The sequence below is a fragment of the Sycon ciliatum genome, chromosome 1 (genome assembly GCF_964019385.1).
Source record: "Sycon ciliatum chromosome 1, ocSycCili1.1, whole genome shotgun sequence".
NCBI lineage: Eukaryota > Metazoa > Porifera > Calcarea > Leucosolenida > Sycettidae > Sycon > Sycon ciliatum.
The window spans coordinates 95,624,540-95,651,004 of record NC_088643.1 but is presented as its reverse complement, the minus strand read 5'-3'; the positions used below and the strand labels follow the sequence as shown (position 1 = coordinate 95,651,004).

Here is a 26,465-nt window from a genome sequence, read left to right as displayed (position 1 = left end):
ACGTCTTAGTACATTACGTCTTAGTACATTACGTCTTAGTACATTACGTCTTAGTACATTACGTCTTAGTACATTACGTCTTAGTACATTACGTCTTAGTACATTACGTCTTAGTACATTGTACATTTTAAAGTATGTGAGCAATGCACGCACGCACAAGTCAATGACCAGTGTAGAGATGCCAGAAACAACACTGAATGAGAATGTAGACCTTCTGCACGGGGCTTCGGACTACAACTAAATTGTTACTTACAAAACTGCAAAGATAAAGTCTCCACAGCAAGTCACTAGCGTAGCGGCTGGTAGATCTACGTATCTGCTGCTAAGTGTACAGTCAGTGGCTAGCTAGCGAGGAGTGACTGTGCTTTTTTTAATTATTATTTACATAGTCATTCGTAAACTACTACACTACAGTACTTGAGTCAGAGAGAACTAACTTACTTGTGTCGTAATTAGTTAGTTGTGTCGTAAGTAACTACAATGTAGTTGTGATATATCCGGTAGTTCCAGGACACCCGACAGCGCCTAGCTAGGCCAAGGGGCACTGTGACCCAGGCCAGGGCTGCATCTGGCGTTGCACTGCCCCAAACTCGCCCATTTATCAATCCCAAGGAGCAGGCCAAACCATTACTTGGCATTACAATCATGATTGTAGTATATTATTAATATTAGTGGGCGCGGACTCTGCGGAGCTCCAGATTGGCCCCGGTCTGGCCCAGTACTGGCAGTAGCTAGTGAGCGTAGAGTCTAGTCATGCATCGTGGTTATCTCAAGCTAGCGCCCGTCCAGCGCATTCGTTGCAGTGACACTGACAGTCAGTCCGCTGCATACATTGCCATTGGGTTGGCGTTGATGAGTTGCAACGTCAGATAGCGCTGCTTCCGCCTCAAATACACATTTTTGTCAAGCACAACCTCTTGTCCACGGCGATAGGGTCCTTCAAATAAGGCTTCGTTGTGGTGCTTTGTGCGCGGGCATCGCGTCTGTCGCGGCCATAGGGTGCACCCTACACAGCAACACCCGTCGTAGATCAACCGACCGTGTGCTCCTATCACCAAACATCGAAGCGTCGACTACTATCCATGATCCATGACATGCTCCGTGGTGGTCCGTGGTGGTCCGTGCTGAGCATACCGATCCGTGAACAATCGTCCAGCTAGCTAGCCCACGGATGTGAGTGAAATCCGGGCCTTTCCCTGCTCACTTCGATGGCGTATGACGGTATGTATGGCATATGGCTATGGCCATGGCCATGTGCGTATGGACATGCGCGTGCGGCCTTGCAGGCGCGTAGATCTACTGGCTGCATGCAGCACACGTCGAAACTGAAGTTTTGTTTACAATGTCCGGGTCCGGGTTGGCGATATCTTTCAGTCCGCTTCTGAAATGTCCTACATGCGCTAGTTTGTTGTTTCTCAACGACGTATCCAGAGTATTTCGGCAGCAGTTGTGAACGGCCTATGCCCATAAACACTCCCTGCTCCTAACGGGACGGTTACGTTTAGTGATCACTCAAGGACAGCGTTGCTGTTTTCGCAACGGCTGCAGGCATCGCTCACTTTTGCATTGTAGTGCTGGCTATTTTGATCCTGAAGAAAGCCGAAGATAGTATGTGGAAGAGCTGGCGTGTCGCGCGAACGCTGTGTGGGAAACTCTAGATTGTGTGTAGGCTGTCAGTAACATCTCCGCTTGTGCCAGTTGACCGCCCAGTGCCGTACCGCACAACAACCTGCTACAGTACCTGTACTATTTTTACACCGATAATACTGCAAGCGATCTGTGATTTTCAGCAGCAGTAGCAGAGGCAGCAACAACACTAGTTCCCGTCCCCGTCTTACCATTTTGCAAGAAGCATGTCGAGTGTTGACGGCATGTCCGCGCCAGCACCTCCTTGTCGCCGCACTACTTCCGTCAGACAGCGATTGGGAAAGAGCACGATGCACTCGTACATAGCGGTTGTTGGACTACCGGCTTACGATCTAGGTGTCAGCAATGACTCTGAGAACACCGGTGCATTATCAGGTGTTGGAAAGTCGTGCTTGTGTTCGCGGTTTGTTCTACCATCATGTGACGACTACATCGTAACACGGGAAGCGCATTCTAGCATTGTATCAAACGTAGAATTCAACGATCCAGAAATAGATGGCGTCCATTACCTGTACTTCGGAACGGTGCTGAAAGTACTGGATTCCAAAAGCGTGGTGTTCCATGTAGTGGAACATACAACATTCTATGATGCCAATGCAAGCGTCCACGTGGGTGGCGAGGATTATACAGCAAGGGCTACAGTACAGTCATTGCACAGACCCAGCAAGATCAGCTACATCGGCAGTCGATTCAAAGGAGTTGTGCCGCAAGCCAGGGAACAGCTGCCCAAGCGCTTGAGCACAAATGGCGGGTCCGGAAAGGGCGTGCAAGGTAGTGTCCTTGTTCTCGATCCCACTGTCGAACCGAATACTGTTGCCAAGCAAGTGTCATTGTTGAGTGACGTGGCCGAGCGGCTGAGGCAAGCGGATCAACCTTTTGTAATAGCGCTAAGTAAGTGTGACGTGTGTGGATCAGAACAGACGCACAGTGCAATTACAGCTATACGAGAGGTGCCGACGCTCAGACATGTACCCGTGTTTGAAACATCAGCAAGAACGGGAGTTGGCATCAACGAAGCTTTCTTTCACTTGTATGACCTGATCTCACAAAGATGCAGCTCGGGAAGATCGCCGAATACTGCTGCTGCAGCTGTTGTGGAAAGTGTTTTCTCCTGGCGAGACGTGGGAAATTGGCGTGACTTAAGGTATCAAGATTCCGCCCGAGCACAGTGGTTAGCACGGGTACGAGCCGTAGAGGGCGCTCAAGAAGTGCTGCGTTCTACTGTCTTGGATGCGTCTATTACCTGGGCTGCTTATCTGGAACTGATTGGCAAGAATCAGTTCATTGCTGCTCTGATCACACTAAACGGACTGGAGTTTTGCCGGACGGTGTTCAAACAACACGTACTGCAATTACAGTCAATGTCACTGCAAGAAGGCCAAGAAGACCATCGTGCAGCAGATCTACAGGAGTTCATCAGCAAACATGTGGACTTTGCTATGGACAGCAAGCCACTCGACCTCGATGCCTTTTTGTAAGTTGTTGAGCTTTTGAGGTGCACACACATGCATGCACGCACGCTCTCTCTCTCTCTCTCTCTCTCTCTCTCTCTCTCTCTCTCTCTCTCTCTCTCTCTCTCTCTCTCTCTCTCTCTCTCTCTCTCTCTCTCTCGCAGGCATGACGTAATGCATAAAGAGACATTATAAAATGCGTAGCTGTTGTTAGTGTAGTGCATGCATGCATGGCCCGTAGCCACAAGATAAACTGCATCATATGACTGTTATAGTCAGGCTGTTGGCCGTAAAGCTAAGGTATAGCTATACTTGGAAGCCTTCACTCCATTCTTGTCCCTGTCAGCAATGCCAGCAATGTGTTGTACTGTGGGCACTGTTGTCACAAAGTCTTGCTGGCATGATCTATTTTGACAAGTCACGTTTGCAACAAGTATGTAGGCCAGTATGCAGTACCTATACACCAGTGAAGAGACTGTTCTGTTTGGGCTGGACTATCCAACCAGGTGATTTAGCCACGGCCAACCAGGTAGAACGCTGCATTCCATTCCTTGTTGATGGAAATAGTAGCCCCATGTAACTGTTATTAACAGTGACATGCTAAGTTGCTAATAATACCCCATAACAGTGACATGCTAGTAATACTCCCACGAATTTCCTTGTCTGCAGGTGTCCCCCCCCCCCCCCCCACGGGATATGGGGCAAGCTTTTTACATGAAAAACTTGCGTTGCTCCTGTAAGCATCATAGCACGTTTGTACTAAGCCTTCCGAGTTTGTTTGTTACTCCTGTCGATTATTACTTCATGCTCTTGCTGCAGCGAGCCACTCTCTCTGGCACACTGGATTGTGCCTGGTGAGGATGACGAGGAGACGTATGCCAACAGTGCTGATGAGATCAGTCCGAAAACCGAAAGACATTCAGAGTACGTGACTGCACACATACGCTCACATACACACATACACATACACACACACACACACACACACACACATACACACACACGTACACACACACACGCACACACATACACATACACACACACACACATACACACATATACACACACATGCACGCACATACACACACACACACACACACTCACACACACACACATACACACACATACACTCACTCACACACACACATACACACACATACACACACATACACTCACATACACTCACTCACTCAGACATGCCCATCGCGGAAGCGATGATGGCGAACAGCTATGTTAGACATAGCAACTTTTGCTGGGATTACACCATTCAACAGCTTGCAAGGCTGATGAATTGACCACCACTAATTTTAGCCTGGTATCCACTACACGGCTGGTTTGAACTTGAAGTGGCTTTTTCTGGCCAGTGAATCCCTATTTTTCATTTTTCAATTTTCCATTTTTTTTTAACCACACCACATACTCTGGCATACACTGGCTGTTGGTAACCACCAGGGAGTCGTACTCAAACTAGGGAGGTGACACGGCACAGAAATCCGTGTCACAGGGGTTGACTCGCACCTGTGACCAGTGACCCCTCGTTGTTATTTTTGGAATAGTTCAGTCCAGTCCAGTCCGAAAGGTCATACTCGGATCGACTCGCCTTCTGTACTTCACCTCCAAGCGTGCCGCATGGGTGTCTAGTTTTTGAAATTATCGAGGCAGCACATTTCGTTTACAGCCCATCACTCGCCAGTATTCTTTGAAAGACTACCAGCAATTTGTTTAGCTCCTGCCATGTCCGAACTACTTGATAGCAGTGATGGCAACAGCAGCAGTTATGAGACGGCGTGTAGTGTTGTGGTAACTGTTCAGAACTGTTCAGAGTCGTATCCTAGGTTAATCTGAATACTAAAAATTGACCCAAATATTAATTAATTGCACATAACACGAAGCTGGTTTTTGAAAATTGTAAGTCGTGTATCTGCCCCATTTCTTCTTTATGACTTGCACAATACACCAGTCTTCGTAAACAACACATTTATAGCAGGGGTTAAGTACCATATAAGAGAAGTACAGCCAGTGATATTGTCATGTTGAAATACTACAATTTTGACACAAATTACACATAACACGAAGCCAGGTTTTGAAAAATGTAAGTCATGTATCTGCCCCATTTCTTCTTTATGACTTGTACAATGGTCCAGTCTGCCTAAATAACACATTTATAGCAGGGGTTATGTACCATATTAGAGAAGTACAGCCAATGATATTGTCATGTCTAAATACTACAATTTTGACACAAATTACACATAACACGAAGTTGGTTTTTGAAAATTGTAAGTCGTGTATCTGCCCCATTTCTTCTTTATGACTTGCACAATACACCAGTCTTCGTAAACAACACATTTATAGCAGGGGTTAAGAACCATACAAGAGAGCTACATTGTACATCTAGTCATACTGTCATAAACAGCCAGCATTTTTCCTGCAGCAGTCACACCGCCATCATCGTTATTTCCAGGGAAATCCTCTTACATTGTCAGCTCCTACGTCGTTAGATACAATAGGGGGCTGTAGGACCGGCTCGTCAAAAATAGAGAACCTGAACAAGCGTGCTCGGGACGTCTGAGCAATCGTAGTATGCCTGAGCACTCCAATAAAAACTTGATCAATGGCAAAATCGTTCGCCACAGAAAAATCATACTTTGCGGGTCTTGCGTTGCACGCTTGGAGGTGAAGTACAGAAGGCAAGTCGATCCGAGTATGACCTTTCGGACTGGACTGAACTATTCCAAAAATAACAACGAGGGGTCACTGGTCACAGGTGCGAGTCAACCCCTGTGACACGGATTTCTGTGCCGTGTCACCTCCCTAGTTTGAGTACGACTCCCTGGTAACCACCCAGGAGAACGAAAGAAGAGCTACAAGTACAAAGTTGTAGGAGAATGAGAAAGAGCAGAAAGACGTGTGCGGCCATAATCGTCAGGAATTGAACCCGCAACCTCTCGATTGGAAATCAACTGCACATACCACTGCACCATAAGGGACACACACACACGCGCGCGCACACACACACACACACACACATGCACACACACACATACACACACATACACATACACACACCTGTCCTGTCCTGAACATTGCCGTTTCCGGTCACATGTCCCCTCGTGTGAGGGGCCGACAGACATGGAGAGTTGGGTTGAGGCGCTGTGTCGCGTCAACGTCCTAGCGAGATTTCCCAGCCATTTCATTGATACACACACACATACACACACGCACACACGCACACACACACACACACACACACACACACACACACACACACACACGCGCGCGCGCGCACGTTGCTAATGTGATACTGCTCTGCTGTTTCTTGTGCATGTTTATGTTGATCCTGCCGCGGATACCAGTCTCTACTTCAGATGGGCAGTGGATGAAGTGTTTGGCTTGGCTGAGAAACCATCATTGGACAAGCAGCAAAGCACTGCATCTGCAGATCTGTGCTTGGAAGCGCCTCTCGGTGAAGAGTGTTCTACTGATCCAGTGTCTTTGCTAAGAATAGCTGAAGCAACAGAGAGCAGATGGCCATTGCAAGGCGGGTCACCGCAGCAAGATACCCAGTCCATGGCGGACAGCGGGTGGACTGCGGATGACGAGTGTTACTACATCGTTGGTCCGACGTACAGCGGCGGGGTGCAGCAGACTAAGACGCTTTTGCACAAACTCACGCGTCGGAACATGTCAATAGTAACTGACGACTCTGACATTCTGAGCTGCACTTATGTGGATCTTTCTGGAACTTCGCAAGATGTACAAGAATCCAGCGAGACGTCAGATTATGAAGAAGACACACTTTCGCAAGATCGCTTAAGTCCCAATCTTCATCATCTACCTGTGGTAAGTATGTGACAATAGCGACCGTTCGCATTTGCTACGAATCGAATGACAAACGAAAGTTTGATTCGGCTCGTAATCGTTTCGTTGGAAATAGATTCAGGTTTCGCAAGTCACGCAAATGTGCATGGCAACTACGAATACGGCCGTACGGGTGTTTACACGCACACGTGCATGGATCATGGAATCAAGGGAAAAAGGTGTACGTGGCAAAACATGTGTACCTGGCCAAACAAATGTGTACCTGACGGATTCGGAGCGCACCACGAATGAAGAGGCTTCCATTCGTGAAAACGAGCTCTCCGCAGGGACTCTGACGAATCCTCGAACCCAGGTGACGAATCAGCATTCGTTTCGTATCCGTACGCGTGGTGCGAAAGGTCCCAAATATCCCTGGAGTGGACTCCCACTCCACCCTCACCCCATGATATGAACTGATACTGTGTTCTTTCTATGGTTATGATTAGTCAGCTAGTGTAAGAAGAATATATGTAAGAGATTTCCAGGGCTGAAATTGTCCAGCGGAAAGCCTTGCCAGCACCCTTTTAATTCACGTTTTAATTCACACCTGGCTTTTAATTCACGCCTGGCATCAAACTGAGTAGCATACTAATATCCTTGAAAAAGCCTCAGTGTGGTGTAGTGTAGTGTAGTGTAGTGTAGTGACTGTGTAGTGTAGTGTAGTGTAGTGTGGTGTGGTGTGGTGTGGTGTGGTGTGGTGTGGTGTGGTGTGGTGTGGTGTGGTGTGGTGTGGTGTGGTGTAGTGTAGTGTAGTGTAGTGTAGTGTTGTAGTGGAACTGTACTTTTTGCACACAGTGCACTGTGAGATTTCATTCTCACTTCTTATCAGTTCGCTTCCAGGGTAGGGAAGTGTATGACCTCCACCTTTTAAAAACTATATGCATAGAGAGGTGGAGCTTTGTACTATTCGTATGCTGAATTCGGTTGCTTCTGCTGCATCTTTTCACTGTCCAGCAAAAGATTCATCCCGGGAAACCACCCAGCCAATCAGGAGGAAATGAAGGCATGGGCAAATCCAAGGCAGCGACACTTCGAGGAGGACTATCGACTCTGAAAACAGCATTGCGTGACAAGGCTACAAAGACAACAACTTTGATCTCCAAGGCCAAGGTCAATCCACGGACGTTTGGCCGGAAAACGAGTCCAAGCACAACTGACGGCAGCAGAACAGTGGATTTGTTGGCAAAGTCAATTGGTTCTCCTGCACTGGTAGTTACAGCTCATGGTACTACATCTACTGAAAGAGCCAAGAAAAGTTCTACTGGCGGCGTGCGGGGCACTGACGTGCCAGACTGTCCACAAGAAGACCTCTTCGAGGTAGAGGAAGATCAAGATGTCTACGAATGTGTTGTCAATGACTCTAGCTCCTTATCCGTCAGCAGTGTTGAACTCGCACGTCCATCAGCTACTCCATCGGGAGAGGTATGTCCTGTATAGGTGCTATGCTTCACTGGAGAAGTTAATAGCTCTGCCACTGATGTAGTGCTCTGCCACTGATGTAGTGCTCTGCCACTGATGTAGTGCTCTGCCACTGATGTAGTGCTCACAAACAAATTCTTGTCTGTTCGCGCCTTGAATGCGAGCATTAGAGGTCGAAAACATGCAGTGTGCAGTGTGCAGCATATCCACCAAAATTTAGTCTTTGAGAATCTACTTACTTCCCTTGTAGGCACGTAACTTTCTTCAACTGTTGTGTGGTACCAGGGGTGTCACCGGGCAGTGTGGGGTGTCCACCGGGGGGAAATCGGATCATAGTTTTCGGCCGCGCGGCACGTTTTAGCACTCTGCAGGCCGCTCTGGGCGGACCGTCGTGGACGAAAAGTGGTACGGCCATGGTCGTACTGGTCGTACCGTGTGTGACCGCGGCCCCTCTGGGTATGCACTATACTTGTGACCGCGGCCCCTGGGTATGCACTATACTCTGGGTATGCACTATACTCTGGGTATGCACTATACTTCGGATACATGTTACGCTATGGCATGTACTAGTATCATGATCACTTTCAGTTAGTAAGGTTTTATCAAGTGTTAGTTAAAGTGATTCGAATTTCGGTCCAAAAAGGTTGCACAATAGTGACAATACTTGTTTTGCATGCTGATCATAGTACATGTAACGTTTGCCTCATTTGCTGTCCAGAACACCGATGGAGATGATGTGTATGCAAGTGTGGAGCATGATGAGTCGTCATTACAATCGCAACATGCCCCTAGAAGACTAAGCCCATCGCTAAGCGATTCGGGACACTTGAACAAGGCTCTTTCTCCGTCTACTAGTCAGTCATCCAGTTTTGGTACAAGTATTCCGGGCCGCTCTCTGCTGCCTGCACCACCACCTCCAGGTGTGTTTCAGACAACCAGTGGGGAGCTAATCCATCGACCATCACCTTCTCCGGGGCCAAGTCCCAGTCCTGGACTACCACCAGCCCTTCCAGCAAGAAATCGTGCGTCTACATCCGGAAAAGCAACAGTACCAAAAGTGAAGCCTCCTAAGCCCAAGAGACCTCCACCGAAAGCTCCCAGCTCCTCTGTTCCATCTCAGACAACACCAAATCCATTGGATGATGCCAGTGCGGCAGCAACTGAAGAGATGCTGTATGAAGATGCTGTGGAATCAGTCAGCAATAGCCCCAACTCCTCTGTTTCAGCTCCTCCGTCGGTGTCCGTAACCAGCCAGGAAGGCGTGGAACAGTATGACCCAGCTACAGACGATGTGTATGAAGTCATGCAGAGTTCAGTCGGCGAAACATCTCAACTTCAAAAGCAGGAGTCACTACCTGAAGAGTATGTGCTTCCATATCCCATCCCCACAAGCCAGCATAAAGCACCCAGTGGCTCAGTGAAGACCAGTGATCCAGTAGTGGCTGAAGCAATTGGGAGCGATGATCTGTATGATGATGTGGTACCAGCAGCTACAGACAGTCATAACACCAACACACCGGCACAGCGGTATAGTCCTGCCATAGCCACTCAGGGAGCTGTGGATAGCACAAGTGACCTGTATGAAGATGTTGCGTTTGAATCGCCGGAGAGAGCATCGGTTCCTGCGACATCGACACGTGCCAGTGTTGCGACAAGCAGCATCAGCACTGGTGCTACTGGTGCTCACGGTCGTGGAGCTAGCACTGCAGCTGGCACTGTGACACGCTTCAAGCCACCAAGCAGCCAGGCGGCAAAAAAGCCTCCACCTCCAACAATCAACAGGGAGATGAAACCCACTCCTAAGAGTACCACTTCACTTCCTCCCACTCTGCCACCTCGCATATCCCCGGAACTACCATCGTCGAAAGCACAGCAACCTCGACTAACCCCGGAACTACCATCATCGAAAGCACAGCAACCTCGACTAACCCCCTCGCCTAAGATGAATAGAAGGACATCGCCCTCACCCAATTCATCACCTCCCCCATTGCCTTCGGATTCATCTAGCCCGGCATCCGCAATATCCCGATCAATGACATCATCAGTAACATCGGCAGAGGGATCACTCTCAGCTAAGAAATCTAGCAGTAAGCCATTTTCCATTCACGATATGCTTGCTGAGGCAGCAGCTGAAGCTGGGGATGTAGATATCTACGAAACTCCAGAAGATGAGCTGCCGGCAACAATGGACAAAGACCGTACCACGGTATGTACTGGAATCATGTTGCCACGCTCAATCAAGGCTTCATGCTTAATGCTGCATGTGTAACCATGGTAGCCTTCAATTAATAATCTCCCTCTGTCATGTGACATCAACTTAGACTGGTCCCAGTTGTCACAAACCGTGATCTAATGCTTGTGATCATGATCTAATGCTTGTGATCATGATCTAATGCTTGTGATCATGATCTAATGCTTGTGATCATGATCTAATGCTCAGTTACTAGGTGTATAGCAGCTGATACCGATCATACATGCTACATGTCCCATCTTTAGAGCTCTGGTCTTCATAGTCCGGACTGCATGCCCGACTGCATGTCCGACTGCATGCCCGACTGCATGTCCGACTGCATGCCTGACTGCAAGCTACAGCGAGCATAGCCAGTAGACTGGCCTGTGTCCGAATTGCATATGCTCTTGACTTCAACCGTCGTCTAGTTCTACAGAGTTGTATGAACACATGCACCACCACCCCCCCCCCCCCCCCCCCGGGCTGGCATGTGTAGTACCCAGGTCATGCACCCCCCCCCCCCCCCCCCGCCCCACCCCCCGGGCTGGCATGTACACCCAGGTCGTGTCCACACTGGCTGGCAGGCCAGGCTGTGTGCCAGGTCATAACCGGGGATTACATACAGCACTCTAGTGCTGTGTTCCTCAAACTCAAAGCCAATGTTGATAACTTGCAGCTGCCGGACAGGCTATTCCCCGGTATGTCAAGTAGATACACCTGTGTAGTGATGGATCTTGCCATGATCTCAGTTCTGCCATGATCTCAGTTCTGGATGATTTCAAGCTTGAAACACTACTGTGCATTATCATCAGAATTCCGGCTGCTTAACCCGGCTAGACCATAGTACCTATACTAGACCATAGTACCTATACTAGACCATAGTACCTATACTAGACCATAGTACCTATACTAGACCATAGTACCTATACTAGACCATAGCACCTATACTAGGCTATAGGACCTATACTAGACCATAGTACCTATACTAGACCATAGTACCTATACTAGACCATAGTACCTATACTAGACCATAGTACCTATACTAGACCATAGCACCTATACTAGACCATAGTACCTATAGTACCTATACTAGGCTTTAGCATTCCGCGCACACAGACGGCATGCAGACAGGCATACATCATTAGCATTCCGCGCACACAGGCGGCATGCAGACAGGCATACATCATTAGCATTCCGCGCACACAGGCGGCATGCAGACAGGCATACATCATTAGCATTCCCCCACACAGACGGCATGCAGACAGGCATACACCACACGAATAAGGCCAGGTTGTGTTGGGCAAGTACTGGTGACAAGGAACTGGTTGGTCTTTGCCGCAAGGTAGGCACGAGCCTGTGAGGCTGCGGGTGCTGCAGAAAGGCAGAAGCCCGGAGGCTGTGATTGCCGCAGGAAGGCAGAAGCCCGGAGGCTGTGATTGCCGCAATGGAAAGGCAGGACCATAAGGCCATAATGCCGCAATAGAAAGGCAGACCAGTTATGAGTGACTCGCCACCAGGTTTATTGTACTTGAAGTAGGAATGATGCAATGTAGTATTAATGGTTAGTGGTGGGATGGTGGGTCAGCAAAAGACAAAGGCAGCAGGATGCAAGTCGGGCATGAGCCAAAGCAGAGAAGACTCAAAACTTAGAATGGCAAGGAGATGTGCCACGTTGCGGACTCGGACCCGATCAAAACTGAATTTTAAATTATTGTGATGGCGTACGCATAAATTAATGTGATGCACAGCAGGCAGTCTTTCCGGTCGCGGCAAGGCGCGCTAAACAAGTGACGCGGCCAGAACCGTAGAGGGCGCTGTTGCGCAGCAGATACGTAGTTGCAAGATGTGCGCCTACGCTAAACTGAATTCATTACATGAATACATCAATAGTAGATGCTTTACTGCTGTACTTGTGTTATGTCTGCTATGAATTCTGGTTTGGTGTACTTAGGTTGCCGCAAAGCCAAGCACTAAGTTGTCTTCGTCTAATGCGGCTAAAAGTAGTCGTCCTGCCCGACCACCGCCACCTGCTGAGAAGCTGCTGAAGATGCGATCCCTGTCGACAGATAGCTCCAGTCCTAGCGGCGACAAGCCGGTAAAGACACTGTTTAACCTGTTGTGTGCGGCGTGCATTGGTCCTCCTCCATTTGTCGCTCCGAGTCCTGTGTAACTCTGCGGTTTCATTGGAGTACTGTGAGCTGGATAATCAATCAGTCTGGTTTTTTTGCCACGTTAGCTGTGATACTGGTGGTTCTGTTTAGCATGTGTTACTACAGTCAACTTGGCTAATAACGACTGTACACTGCGGATATAACGACTGTACACTGCGGATATAACGACTGTACACTGCGGATATAACGACTGCGGATATAACGACTGCGGATATAACGACAATTCGCGAATAACGACAGCATTTCCATGCCCAGAGCAAAGTCCCTTCCAACTGTAATACATATAATGAGACTTCGGGTATAACGACACTTCGCGAATAAGGACACTTTTTTGATGCCCCGCAGAGTGTCGTTATAAGCGAAGTTGACTATACTTAGTGTGAATCTGTGGCCTGGAACTGCGGCCTGGAACTGAATGACTGTACAGGAAAACTTGGTTTAAGCGACCACCCCACGGTGCAAGTGAAAAAGGTCGTTAATGCCAGGTGGTCTTTAGAACCAGGTCCCATACATCTGTGGCATGTCGGATCTTGGACATACATGTACATGTGCACGATTGTACTTCCATGTACTCATATTGACAGGTGTGAGCATAGAATACTTTCGGTACACTAAAAGTCGGTCGCTGGTCGCGCAAGGCAGGTGGTCGCTGTATCCGATGCAGTTTCTGTGTAGAACTGTCCGTGCATGGAAAAACGGTCGTTCAAAGCAGGTGGTCGCTAAAGCCAGGTTTTACAGTATTCCCGGTAGTACATGAGTCACAGTGGTGATAGTCACAGTGGTGATAGTCACAGTGGTGACAGTCACAGTGGTGATAGTCACAGTGGTGATAGTCACAGTGGTGATAGTCACAGTGGTGATAGTCACAGTGGTGATAGTCACAGTGGTGATAGTCACAGTGGTGATAGTCACAGTGGTGATAGTCACAGTGGTGATAGTCACAGTGGTGATAGTCACAGTGGTGATAGTCACAGTGGTGATAGTCACAGTGGTGATAGTCACAGTGGTGATAGTCACAGTGGTGATAGTCACAGTGGTGATAGTCACAGTGGTGATAGTCACAGTGGTGATAGTCACAGTGGTGATAGTCACAGTGGTGATAGTCACAGTGGTGATAGTCACAGTGGTGATAGTCACAGTGGTGATAGTCACAGTGGTGATAGTCACAGTGGTGATAGTCACAGTGGTGATAGTCACAGTGGTGATAGTCACAGTGGTGATAGTCACAGTGGTGATAGTCACAGTGGTGATAGTCACAGTGGTGATAGTCACAGTGGTGATAGTCACAGTGGTGACAGTCACAGTGGTGATAGTCACAGTGGTGATAGTCACAGTGGTGACAGTCACAGTGGTGATAGTCACAGTGGTGATAGTCACAGTGGTGATAGTCACAGTGGTGATAGTCACAGTGGTGATAGTCACAGTGGTGATAGTCACAGTGGTGATAGTCACAGTGGTGATAGTCACAGTGGTGATAGTCACAGTGGTGATAGTCACAGTGGTGATAGTCACAGTGGTGATAGTCACAGTGGTGATAGTCACAGTGGTGATAGTCACAGTGGTGATAGTCACAGTGGTGATAGTCACAGTGGTGATAGTCACAGTGGTGATAGTCACAGTGGTGATAGTCACAGTGGTGATAGTCACAGTGGTGACAGTCACAGTGGTGATAGTCACAGTGGTGACAGTCACAGTGGTGACAGTCACAGTGGTGATAGACACAGTGGTGATAGACACAGTGGTGATAGTCACAGTGGTGATAGTCACAGTGGTGATAGTCACAGTGGTGATAGTCACAGTGGTGATAGTCACAGTGGTGATAGTCACAGTGGTGATAGTCACAGTGGTGATAGTCACAGTGGTGATAGACACAGTGGTGATAGTCACAGTGGTGATAGACCCAGTCGAGTCTATTTCTTACCGGTATACCTTTGTTATGTTGCAGGAGTTCAACAAGACTGTCAGTCACGGCCCTCAATCTAGTTTGGATTCACACACTGAAGGGCCCGAGGAAGATGTAGACATGTATGAAGTCCCTGTTGAGTTGGAAGCAGCAAGCATGGCGTGTGCAAAGAAAGCACCGGTAAGTTAGTAAGTTAGATTGCAAAGAAAGCAGCAGAAAGTTAGATTGCTGCCGTCCGTATTCACTTACATACTAATATTCACCTGCATGAAGTCTTTCTCTTCTTTTTTTGAAGGTTTTGCCACCCACCCATGTACTGCACGTGCTGTGCTTACAGTACTGTCAGTGTTGTGTCCTGATCCCCATGCACACAAGCATCCAGCTAGCCAAGTAGATTGGGGAAAAAGCCCTGAACAAGAGCATGCGCAGTGTGATCATGCTAGATCATGCTAGTGCTACGGAAGTAGGTATATTACTACTATGTACAGTACACATGAGTACCTATCTATCTAGAGTACATATATAACAGTCAGGTGACGAAGAACTGGGGAGGGGGGGGGGGGGTAGGGTTCTAGCCTAGCCCGTTCTTATTTCTAGCGAACACAGCAGTTTCCTTCTTATTCGATAGTACAGTCTTACATGTACATTTAACAGAGTTATACGTCTGAAGGCCATTATAGTGTATATTTCAGTTTCCGTTCTTGTCCGCAAAAATCCAGCCTGCACTGTTCTTAAAAATTCTAGCCTGGCCGCTCTTCGCCGGTCCTTTCTTCGCCGGTCCGTTCTTCGCCGGTCCGTTCTTCGCCGGTCCGTCCTTCGCCGGTCCGTCCTTCGCCGGTCCGTTCTTCGCCGGTCCGTTCTTCGCCGGTCCGTTCATCGCCGGTCCGTTCATCGCCGGTTCGTTCTTCGCCGGTCCGTTCTTCGCCGGTCCGTTCTTCGCCGGTCCGTTCATCGCCGGTCCGTTCTTCGCCGGTCCGTTCTTCGCCGGTCCGTTCATCGCCGGTCCGTTCTTCGCCGGTCCGTTCATCGCCGGTCCGTTCATCGCCGGTCCGTTCATCGCCGGTCCGTTCATCAGTGCCCGACAGTACTGTGGTACTGTAGTAGTGCTGGTCTCGCCAAGCACTCACATTGCTTTTTTTTTAAAGCAATAGTGTTAAAAATATTAGTGTGTGTTCCATCTATTAGTCTATTAGTGTGTTAGTTTCTGATGCGCGTTGTATTGGTGACTGTTTTCAAGTAAGCATAAGTAGGAGGAATTCTGTCCGCTGCACTCCAATTTGGCCAGACCAATATGCCAAGTACACTATGAACAATCATCATAGTGCAACTGAGTCAAGGCTATTGTACATTGCACCGTAGGATTCTTGTATATATTCGGCAGCTGGTGATCTGTTGGAGTACACATTCCTGAGTAACCATGCATATACTTTTAATAATTATGGTACTGGCGTTTTGTCGGAAAGCCGGGGTCGATTTTAATACTCCTCCTCAGTTCTGGTTGTTTTGTGTATGTGTGTATGTGTACGTGTTTGTGCATGTGTACGTGTTTGTGCATGTGTATGTGTGCGTGCGTGCAATCTCCATAGAGCGGCCCAAAGCCCGGCCAGTCTGGTGCCAGTACAGCGGGCCACAAAGCAGAGGCAGTGTCTGAGATGCACGTCATTGCACATCCCAAACCAGGAACGAAGCCGAAAGCGGGACGCCTGAAGGGGCTGAAGAGTGCAATTGGTAAGAAGGTCTCTACAAGCGGCAAGCCATAGAGAGACAGACGTTTTCAGAGTAGACCATTGTGCTGATTTACCATGGCATACTAGATCTAGTTGATCACCGCCTCAAGCACTGCCTACACCTCTTTGGCTTGTCAGTAAGCTTTTTTCTAGGTAAGCTTTATACGGAAACGACATGAAAACTAGCTGCTGATCATAACAAAAGTGCATGTAACGTTACCAGGCTGTGCTGCCGTGTGAATACATACATTCTACATTGCATAGTGCTGACAGTGTAGATACATACATTATACATTGCATACATACAGGCTCAGTACATCATTTCAACGTGACCCAGTACGGTGTATTGATGATTTTCTTTTCTGAATTTTACAGTTCCGCATTTTGTCTATTTTCTCTTTGAGCTCTTATACAAGTGCACTTCCTGGTATTAGGCAAGCCTTGTTTCAACCAAACAAGTGCACTTCTCGCTCTATTGGAATGCTGTATTTGTACCCATTTTCATTTCAATTCATTTCTTTACTATAAATTTTCATTTCAATTCATCACTAGTAAGTTGATAATGCTGTCAGTTGGCTGTGCTTCTGAAACACACTGATCAAAAACCATGGTAACTGGTTAAACCTCCACAACACCTCCCCTCAGTGTCATTGCCACTTATATTGGGCACTGGGAGTCTCAAGCACTGACCAACGCATGTAGGCGATTGGTTTGTAGGCTTGCCTGCCAATCATGAGGTTCTGAGTTCAAACCTGCGCAGGGAGTGTGTTGTGCTCTCTCAATTACGGTGATGCGGGTAGGCATGGGCGGGTAATGCTAGCATTATGGCTGGCATTATAGTCCCTTTTTCCAGGTGGCATAATGCTGGCATTAGAACACCATTTCGCATGCAACATTGGCATTACAAGCATAATAGCCGGTCGACAACGGTGTCATGCATGAAGCTGGCTAGGTCTAGTTCCGAAAATCGTGCATCTGAACCCGTCCGGCTTCGCCCGGAGACTTGACGTTGCAAACCAACCTTCTCAGTGGATTGTCAGTGGAACTGAGCTTCTTCACTGCTAATTAAGTTTTTTTCTTCTACACTTTGGCCTTGATCCAGGACGCCCTTCTTGAATCGACTTTTCCAACTTTCAAACTCAGGCATTATGCAGTAGTGTGAGCATTGTAAGTGGCATTATATCCTCATACTACTACTAGTCATAGTTATTATGAGCATTGCCTTTAGTATTATCGCAGCAAATAACTAGCATTACCCGTCCATGCCTAGATGCGGGCGAGTACCACTTTACATGCAATGAACTGTGCCGACACCCACAGCGAACTGGGTACTCACTTGCTCGGTGTGAGGGTAACAAGGATGCAGTTTATGGGGTTATAGGGCCTTTACACGAGATACGTATCCCCTCTCCCCTGACTCACTTGTAGAGGTCATGTTATGTGAATTAATCTTCACGCAGGGTTCTGGCGAGGAGGGGGGGGGGGGGGGAGCTGGGTGCAGCAATCCCCCCCCCCCCTAATCTAATTGAGCGCCCTCCTTTGGAAAAGTGCCCCCCCCACTCATTTTGATGACGTAATCCATACAAAACGGCACCCCAGATGATGACATAATCCATACAAACACCCAGTGATGATGTAATCATGTAACCGATACATGCAGTGCACTCACTGCTGTCCAGTGAAATCCAACCACTGGCGCCTTTGGAAGTCGCTTTTGAAGCAGAGAAACTGGGGGAAGTCGCATACATGTAGTGCGTAGTATGTCTGAGCTGCAGTCACTCTGCTGTAGGAAATATGCTTGCCTCTTAGTCTATGTACATCACTAAAACTACGAAGTATGTAATCTGGGAATTTCGCCAGGACCTTGAGCACCCATTCGAGCTGCACACACTAATGCACATGTACATGTAAATGCACTCTTGACGACACTGATCTCCAGTAAGTGGTTGTCACGGGTAACTAATTACTTTGCGGCGCTGATCTCCAGCGATTGGTTGCCCGGATTTTCATTGGCCAGCACTGTTGTATATTGCAATGACCATGAATCACCATCCCCACAGTGAGAGTCTTGAACCCACACACATACACACACATACACACGCACACACACACACACACACACACACACACACACACACACACACACACACACACACACACACACACACACACACACACACACACACACACACACACACATACGCATGCACACACGCAACAACAGTAATGGAGAACAATGCTTTTTTTTACGGCAGAGAATCATTCTATCCAGACAAGAATTAAGTTAAGAAAATTGGGTATTTCTGTAAATAGGCTTACAACAGAATACTGAATCAGGTCACTTGATTTCATAACACCTGTGCATGTGCATCGTTGCCAACTTAGTATATATTTTTGTAAAGATAATAAGATGCGTTCATTGGCTGACCGTGATATTTCTATTTCAACTCTATCTCAAAGTTACAGAACTTGCGGCCTATCCTCAAGTCTAGGCCAGGCAATTCTAGAAGAGACCAAGACAGCGGCAGTAACAAGATCACCCTGGAACAGCATTATAGATATCAACATCAATACAGATACCAATCATAATTCATCGGCACAAAGTAAATGAAATGGCCGCAGTGCATAAAAAGATGATGCCCACTGATTGGCAGCAATAGGGCTTGAAAGTGATGATGTCAGAAGTCGAAATCTAACAACAAATAACGACCTTTGGATCCACTTCGTTCCAGTTTTTGTATGGGTCCATACACGCTTGGGTGGTTTTCCTCCGCAGCATAGTGACACATCCACCGGTAAGAGTGGGTCCACGACCGGGAGGGCCTAGTCCAATCACTACCGGTAAATGCGTCACTATGCTGCGAAGGAAAACCACCCAAGCGTGTATGGACCCATACCAAAACTGGACCCAAGTGGATCCAAAGGTCGTTATTCGCCGTTAGATTTTGATTTCTGACGTCATCACTGTCAAGCCCTATTGCTATATCACTGAACTGATAACCACTTGGCCCGGTCAGCCTGGTGCGAACTCAGTGGCTCTGCTTCTGATCCACACGGCTACTGCCGGGACGCACGGAACCTGGACAGTTCCTTGAAGCAGATCCGCAGCAGAAAGAGGGCTGACAGCAAGGACGCCCCCATACACACATTCACCACAACCGGCCACGGATTTTTGACATCCTGCAGGGCAATTCCAACCAGGTACGGCCCAAGTGCAGCACCTGGGCAAGCAATTAAACAAAGACGAAACTTTTAAAATGACACGATCAAGCTTTGGAAACTCTATTAAAACGGTGTGCATTCAGTCTACCCTTTGTTTCCACGGTTACAACCGACCTCCTCTATGCCCAGACAAGTGGCTGGTTGGATAACTACATGGGTTGACACCCACTTAGCGCCGACGGTACGCGAAAAAGAAAGCACTTTGCTGCGGGCAAGTGCATTTTCAAGTTCAAACTAAATATATACAAGATCTCGCTGAAACTGTTTAAAAAACCTGTGACTATCACACACTGCGTCGCAATCATCTTACCTGTAGCTCAAGGCGCCTACAATTATTCGCGACCTGTAGATAACCACCCTGCTGACTCCCTTGGGTACAACTCTGAAGTGTACTAGCACCACTCAATACAGTACACTCAACTTTCAAATGAGCAATGGAACTGTGTAAATGACATCATTGTACATGCTTTGTATGGCAAAGCAGTGCTTCTGATACGACTCCACACAAATACCCGAGAATGATGATGTAATCACATGATGTAATCACATGATGTAATCACATCACCTCCGAATACGGTACACAGTTTATACATGCACATAATTTTACGACTTAAACAAAGCTTACCAATTGATCCAGTGCCATCAATAATGGCTGCCACAGTAGCCAAGGCCTTCTGATTTCCACCTAGCACTTCATGTGTTCCCAGGTCAGCAGATACAGCTGTTGTAATAAGAGAATACGGACCATTCAGCAGTGCACCAGTCAATGCCATTAGACCCAGCAAAGCACCCAGGCTATCGCCACCGTACGTGTTGAAGATGTACAGGGACGGTATGCTCAATAGAAGCATAATCACAGAAGGTATAGCGGACGCACCAGTGCGGTCTGATACATAACCAAGAGCTGCACCACCGATAATACCACCGACATCAAACAAGGATGAGTAGTACGCCGAGTGTTGCTTGGACAGAGAATGACCAGCTACACAGACATCTCGTACATACTTTGGCATCCAATACAGGAAGATGTAGTTCATGAACTTTGAGAAGAAGAGGCAAAGCGAGTATTCCAATACACCGGGAATCCGCAGTGCAGACAGAAAGCTAACGGCAGTAGCTGGCTGATCTCTGCTACTTGTGGCATGTGCTGGCTGCTCTGTTACAGCTGATGCCACGTCGTCATTCGACACCGGCAGCACCGGCAACAAAGCATCTTGCTCACTGTCTTCACTGATTGTCAGGTGATCCACCGGCATCACGGCTGTCTCACTGCTGTGTTGCTGCCCGCGTGGCCGCTGCCTCTGCGGCTGCTGCTCAGGCACTTTAGACACAGGTGGACAGTCCACATCAGTCGGATCAACAATCAGAAATAGGAGAACAACTATGGCCATCGAGGCAATGATGATTCCAGGAACGATGAACGACCAGCCCCATGCATTGTGCACCCAGATTCCAGGTATAATTGCTCCAATGATGTTGCCGAGAGACGTGTGAGAGTTCCACAGGCCCATGACGAATCCACGATGGCCCACGCCAAACCAGTTTGCCATCACTGCAACAACACTGGGCCATCCTGTCGATTGGACAATGCCACCAAATAACTGAACAACGACAAAGAATGCAAAGCTGTGGATGTTGAAGAAATAGGCCAGTCCGAGCATGCTTGTGAATATGCCACTTAGCAACATTCCAGCAAATAGGAAATATCGCAAGTTGAAACGGTCGCCTATTTGACCGCTGATGTATGTAGCGAAGGCATATCCCAGCAGGAAAACAAAGTCCAGATCTCCCAACCTCGATTCCTTGTCAAATGGTTTCCATGGGTGGCATTCAGTCGTAGGTGGCACATTTCCACACTCTGGGTGCGAATCGTTGCTCTTACCCGGCCATATGCAATCCGAAGGGTACCAATTTGTCTTGACAACGCTAATGGCCCTTCGTGACATGTGGTATGTTGCATAAGTGAAGAAAGTCACACAAACAACGGAGGCCTTATAAACTGCAGTCCGGTTAGACAGACGAGGTGCCCAGGAGCGAATAAATCGAATGCCGATGGGAACATCCTTGCATCTCGCCCCTGACGGCATTGCTACTCTTCCGCTATCAGTGAACCAACGTTTTGCACCGATAGGAGCTGCAAGTCCCAACAGCCGGTGTTCTTTTTTCCCGGATAGGATGGAAGGTTTGGCTGAAAGTGCAGCCAGCACCGCTAGCGAGCTAACCTTTCCTGCTACACTGCTACAAAAGGCTCCAGGCCATCAGGCATCACGACGGCTAGATTGTCGAACAAAAGTGAAAAAAACGGCAAGCCTGCAGTGGAGCTGAAGCTCGAGGAGCACCCGAGGCTGAAAAACTCTCCGGGGACATCAATTATTATTTCATGCAAACAGCCAAGAAATACGTGGCCTGGGGCTGAAACGAGAGCTTGTGAGTTGGCGGAAGAAGTGCACGCCGTCTACGGTCTAGTCTTTGGATCAGTGGACGAGTGCTAGTGCCAGTAGTAGTGGCAGTAGTGCCAGTATGCAGTAGTGCTAGTGGTGCACCGGTGGACTGACTGTCCACCTGCACCTGGTAGATCTACACAGTCCATGCGCCAGATTCAAAAAAGTCGTCTAAAAGTTGACTTTTCATTTTCCGCACTGGGCAGTTTGCGGGTACTTTTTGAGTCGCATTCTCAATGGTGGGCAATTTTGGAAAATGGTTTTGTGTCTATGGCTCGTTTGTTTTGGCATTTCGCTACCTGTGTGATGAGCCTAAAAATTGCGCTTAGCCGTGGCAATGCAATGGTGTATTCCGTTTTTCAGCCAGATGACTTGTTTCGCTGTGGTCCGGCATCTTCCTAGATTCTCAGCAGTCGTCGAATCTGAGTATTTTCGAAACATTTTTTAGGGTGCAGGCGTGGGGCAAGGTTTTCACTCCCAGCCAATGGCACCATTTGGCATAACTCAGCCCTATGAACACGTCACCAGGCCCTCGTTAGTGTCCAGCCCATATTTCCAAAAATGGACTGGACTTGAAACTTGAGTGTACAGACAGGACTATGCATTATGCACGTAATGACCGTATGCAATAACTTTTTGCAAGCTACACGACAAGGACTCGCTGCAGAATAACATAATGATATTCACACCATATGCCATTGTGGTTCACCGTGATACCAATGACAGCATATTCATCGGTGATCAATTGCCTACTGGGTCGCTCCGTTGCCGAGAACGTCAACTTTGCGGACTGTGGAATGACCCGCGACACCGCCGACCACCCCTGACACAACGCCAAATGCTGAAAGAGCTGACTGATACGGTTCCTAACAAGTTAACTGGATAATGCTTATCTTCAACAAAACCAGGACATAAAACAGTGCTATGATAAACTACCTCCAGTCACCGGAAACAAATACAGTGCATTACGCATATGGATAGAGATTGCACTAGTACATGTATATTTGTATACCAATCTCTAGAGTAACAAAACAAGTTATTGGGTCTATACCATCAGAGTTGGCAGCTATGTGTATTGGATTCTCCTGGTGTGCAGAATGATGCTGGCGGTGTGGTTCATATCCACTGTTGGCTTGCTGTCGTCAGGGTCAATCGCAGTACATTCACTATCTCACGTCTAATGCATTTTATAGTCCGCATGACTTGGATCACACCGCCATAGTTATCCACACGAGAATGGTAATAAATCTAGATACTAAGGCCTTCTTCATTGCAGTTGGCGCAATATGTTCACGGGATCGCGTCTCCGACCTCCAAACTGTAATTATAGCTGGCTAGTCACTGCTGCTTATTGGCAGACAAGAATTGCGATGCTTCTTCAAATAGGCAGTTTAGCGATGTCTGTCCATGACATATTCAGCATTGCTGTGTGTGTGGAAGGAAAGGTGCAACAACATTAGATTGCTGCTGGCCATAGACATCAAACTGCAACATCTGGGCTTCAGCTGTCACAAGTCCTTTGACAGAGAGACTGCCGCATATTGCACATACTGCAAAATATTGACTTCATGCCATTGCCTCTTGGATCAGAAGTCACCACACTGAAAGAAGAACAGCAGAGGAAAACAGAACTGATGCAGTTAATTGGCAGCAACAAATTTGCTCCTTTATTTCATTCAAAGAATTTGAGTTGTGAAATGCAAGAAAAAAGTCAGAGAGCAGGATCTAGGAGAGCAATTAATGGGTATGCACCAGTGCTGTGGTGCCTATAATAATTAGACGCTCAGAATTTCACGACAATCATGCACATATACTGACATATTTACACTATGCAACCTAGTAGTCGACAAATTCAGAAAAAAACTAGTACTTCAGTTGGTGAAATATCCCACCTCTACTCCCTAAGCTCAAATGTCCCTGTAAAATTGATAAAGGATCGGTAGATGCTCACTCGGAGTGGTGTTTGAAAAGTAACACAACAGTTCATGACGAATTAGAGCATGCTCAATTGTCTCTTCTCATAAAATCACAATATTGCCTGTGCGTGGTTTATTTCGGGTGCAATTGTGGGGCACATAGGTATCACTCTAATTTCTGGTGCATTCGAAAGATAAAGCTTTGGTCTATCACCACACAAAGCGGCTTTAGTGTCCGCGATGGGTAAATGCCTTACCTGGTGTGAAATTGGTGACCATATTCCTCGTTTCAGCAATTACAAAAGTGAGACTTTCGTCCTTGGTGGCTGGTCACGAACTGCAAGCTCCAAAATAATTTTCCAGGATACGGCCATAGGTGTCTACATCACTCCGAGCCATCTCTCCGGTGTAGGAAAGGTCTCCTGACGAGACTAGAAGGGCTCTAAGCAGCAAATTTCATTGAAATATTCACCATTCGAGGTATATTATGGCACCGCAGGCCGCGCACCTGAGGGCCTTTCTGGAAGCCTTACTCGATCGGATAGAGCGAAACTGAGCACCCTGGGATGCGAGCAGTTTTTAGTACTCCCGGGTCCAAAATCTCACCACCAGGCCGGGCTGATCAAAACGTCTGCCGGGTCTGCAGCCTACAAACGTGGATCTGCCGACACTGTGCTGTCGACGACATGTCCCGCAAGGCATCTTGCGTGAAAGCAAGGAACGCTTTTTTTTAGAAAGGAAGCTTCTTCCCCAAAATTTAAAAAAATTGAAAATTATTCCTTCTGAAAATATCATCGCGCTCTTGACCTCGAAGCTGACGGCTGAATGCGATTAGGAAAGAAGATTCCTGAAGATGCACCAGACTGATTCTGGCAAGCCGTCTGTCGTCTGGATATGCACTGTTGTTCATTATGGTCAGCAATCTTCTTCGTTCGTCCTTTCGTTTTCCTGACCACGATGATGACAAGCAGCTCTCATGCTCAGGTTAGTGCTACTTGTATGTCTGGGCACACAACACATCTGAGATGCACCCACTGACGTTATCGAACTGAAGAATGCAGCAAGGGTTCCTTGGATTCTCTTGATTTCGGAACAAATTTCCTTCACTTTCACCCTCTCAGTCTCTTCCCCATGCCCTCCATGCATACACAATGGAGCTTGCATTTCAAATGTTGTTTTTATACTTTGGCAGTGCCTCTGCTACACTTTCATATAGAGTGAGGTCCTGTAAATAGGATCCAACATTGTTGGTGGTGGTGTGTGTGTGGGGGGGGGGGGGGGGAGGTATGTTTGCAGCCAGGATGTAGGAATGACACTTCTGCGCAGCAGGTGGCAATAGTCAGAACTGGTCACTCTACAAATCCCATACCTGCCGACCTTTGCAAACCTGAAATGGAATGACATACCTAGGCATGAAAATGTATACAAATATACCTCGCGGTGAGGCATGGAACTAATGCTCTTTTGGGTGCCTATTACCGCCCTCGATGTCGGGATGGTTGTCAGGTATGAAATCCCAACCGAGAAAACCATTTAATTAGAAGATAAACTCGGCTGGAACGCCGCTTTTCTGGGAATAGAAATTTGTTGTGCCACTTTCGGCTAGTCCTTTTTGCAGAAGTGATTCAGTGCCTCCGCAATGCTGTATGAGGGCCAGGACATAGCAACTTTCTGTATGCCGGGGGGGGGGGGGGGGTCATCGTCCGCAACATTGGTAGAGTTACGGTTACATTGTATATGTAGATACGTGATTTTTGGACTCGCCTCCAGGGATTTGTCGTAAGCTGGGGCACGCGTACGTGAAGCAAGTGGCAAGAAAGGCCCAGTTCGTACAAGGGAGTAGTAAAATACCGGTATTTTTCTGTTCCTATGTTCCCACGACGAGTCCTCTGTGCACTGAGTGCAGGTCTCTTGCCGCTCCCTGGTCCCCGGTTCACGTGATCGTGACGTTTATCGAATAAGGTCTATATGCGGGCATGCATAAATCAACCCCTCCACAAGAACGGCTCAAACAGGCAGCCAAGGAGTGAAAATTTCGCTCCTGGGGCTAGGGGTGAAACGAAGGCCTCAATTTGCCAAATGAACCTTCTCCATCGAAACGACCGAAGGTGTCGAATAATTCTTTTACCAGTTCACAGTTCCTGTTCACACGCACTCCCGGGGGGGGGGGGGGCTACTATGCGCTTGTAGTGACACTTACCGTAAGCCAAGTTGCACCTATGGAAGCCAAGTGGAACACGACTAGTTGACTGAACAGACTACAGTACAGTATACATGCACATGTATACAGTGAAGATCAGTGCATGGATGCCTGCCGTAATCGTATGTTGACCTTCGTTCGAATTCAAAAGAGAGGGTCGTTTCGAAAAAGAAAAAAAAGCTCAATGGAAGTATGATGCTGCTGACAATTCAAGACTCACTGAAGTCGCCTTTCTGGAATGGATCATGCGCTCTAGGTTCATCCAATTGGAAATGGACTC

General features: G+C 47.7%; 2 protein-coding genes and 1 long non-coding RNA gene across 3 annotated transcripts; 1 reads left to right on the top strand and 2 right to left on the bottom strand.

Moving 5' to 3' along the window:
- Positions 1-1,271: 1,271 nt before the first annotated feature.
- On the top strand, positions 1,272-17,040 carry LOC135806663 (mucin-5AC-like). Its single transcript, XM_065320891.1, has 8 exons — positions 1,272-3,121; positions 3,918-4,022; positions 6,452-6,938; positions 7,911-8,378; positions 9,094-10,581; positions 12,557-12,700; positions 14,722-14,859; positions 16,266-17,040. The coding sequence occupies exons 1-8, from the start codon at positions 1,854-1,856 to the stop codon at positions 16,437-16,439; spliced, it is 4,272 nt and encodes a 1,423-aa protein (XP_065176963.1). The 5' UTR covers positions 1,272-1,853; the 3' UTR covers positions 16,440-17,040.
- Positions 17,041-18,648: 1,608 nt separating this feature from the next.
- On the bottom strand, positions 18,649-22,073 carry LOC135806664 (glucose-6-phosphate exchanger SLC37A2-like). Its single transcript, XM_065320892.1, has 2 exons — positions 20,254-22,073; positions 18,649-19,627 (listed from the first exon to the last, which is right to left on the bottom strand). Exons 1-2 carry the CDS (start codon positions 21,713-21,715, stop codon positions 19,464-19,466), a joined length of 1,626 nt encoding a protein of 541 aa, XP_065176964.1. The 5' UTR covers positions 21,716-22,073; the 3' UTR covers positions 18,649-19,463.
- An 870-nt stretch (positions 22,074-22,943) lies between these two features.
- LOC135807183 (uncharacterized) lies at positions 22,944-24,449 on the bottom strand. Its single transcript, XR_010551502.1, has 2 exons — positions 24,243-24,449; positions 22,944-23,670 (listed from the first exon to the last, which is right to left on the bottom strand). It is a non-coding gene; the product is annotated as an uncharacterized LOC135807183 (long non-coding RNA).
- Positions 24,450-26,465: the final 2,016 nt, after the last annotated feature.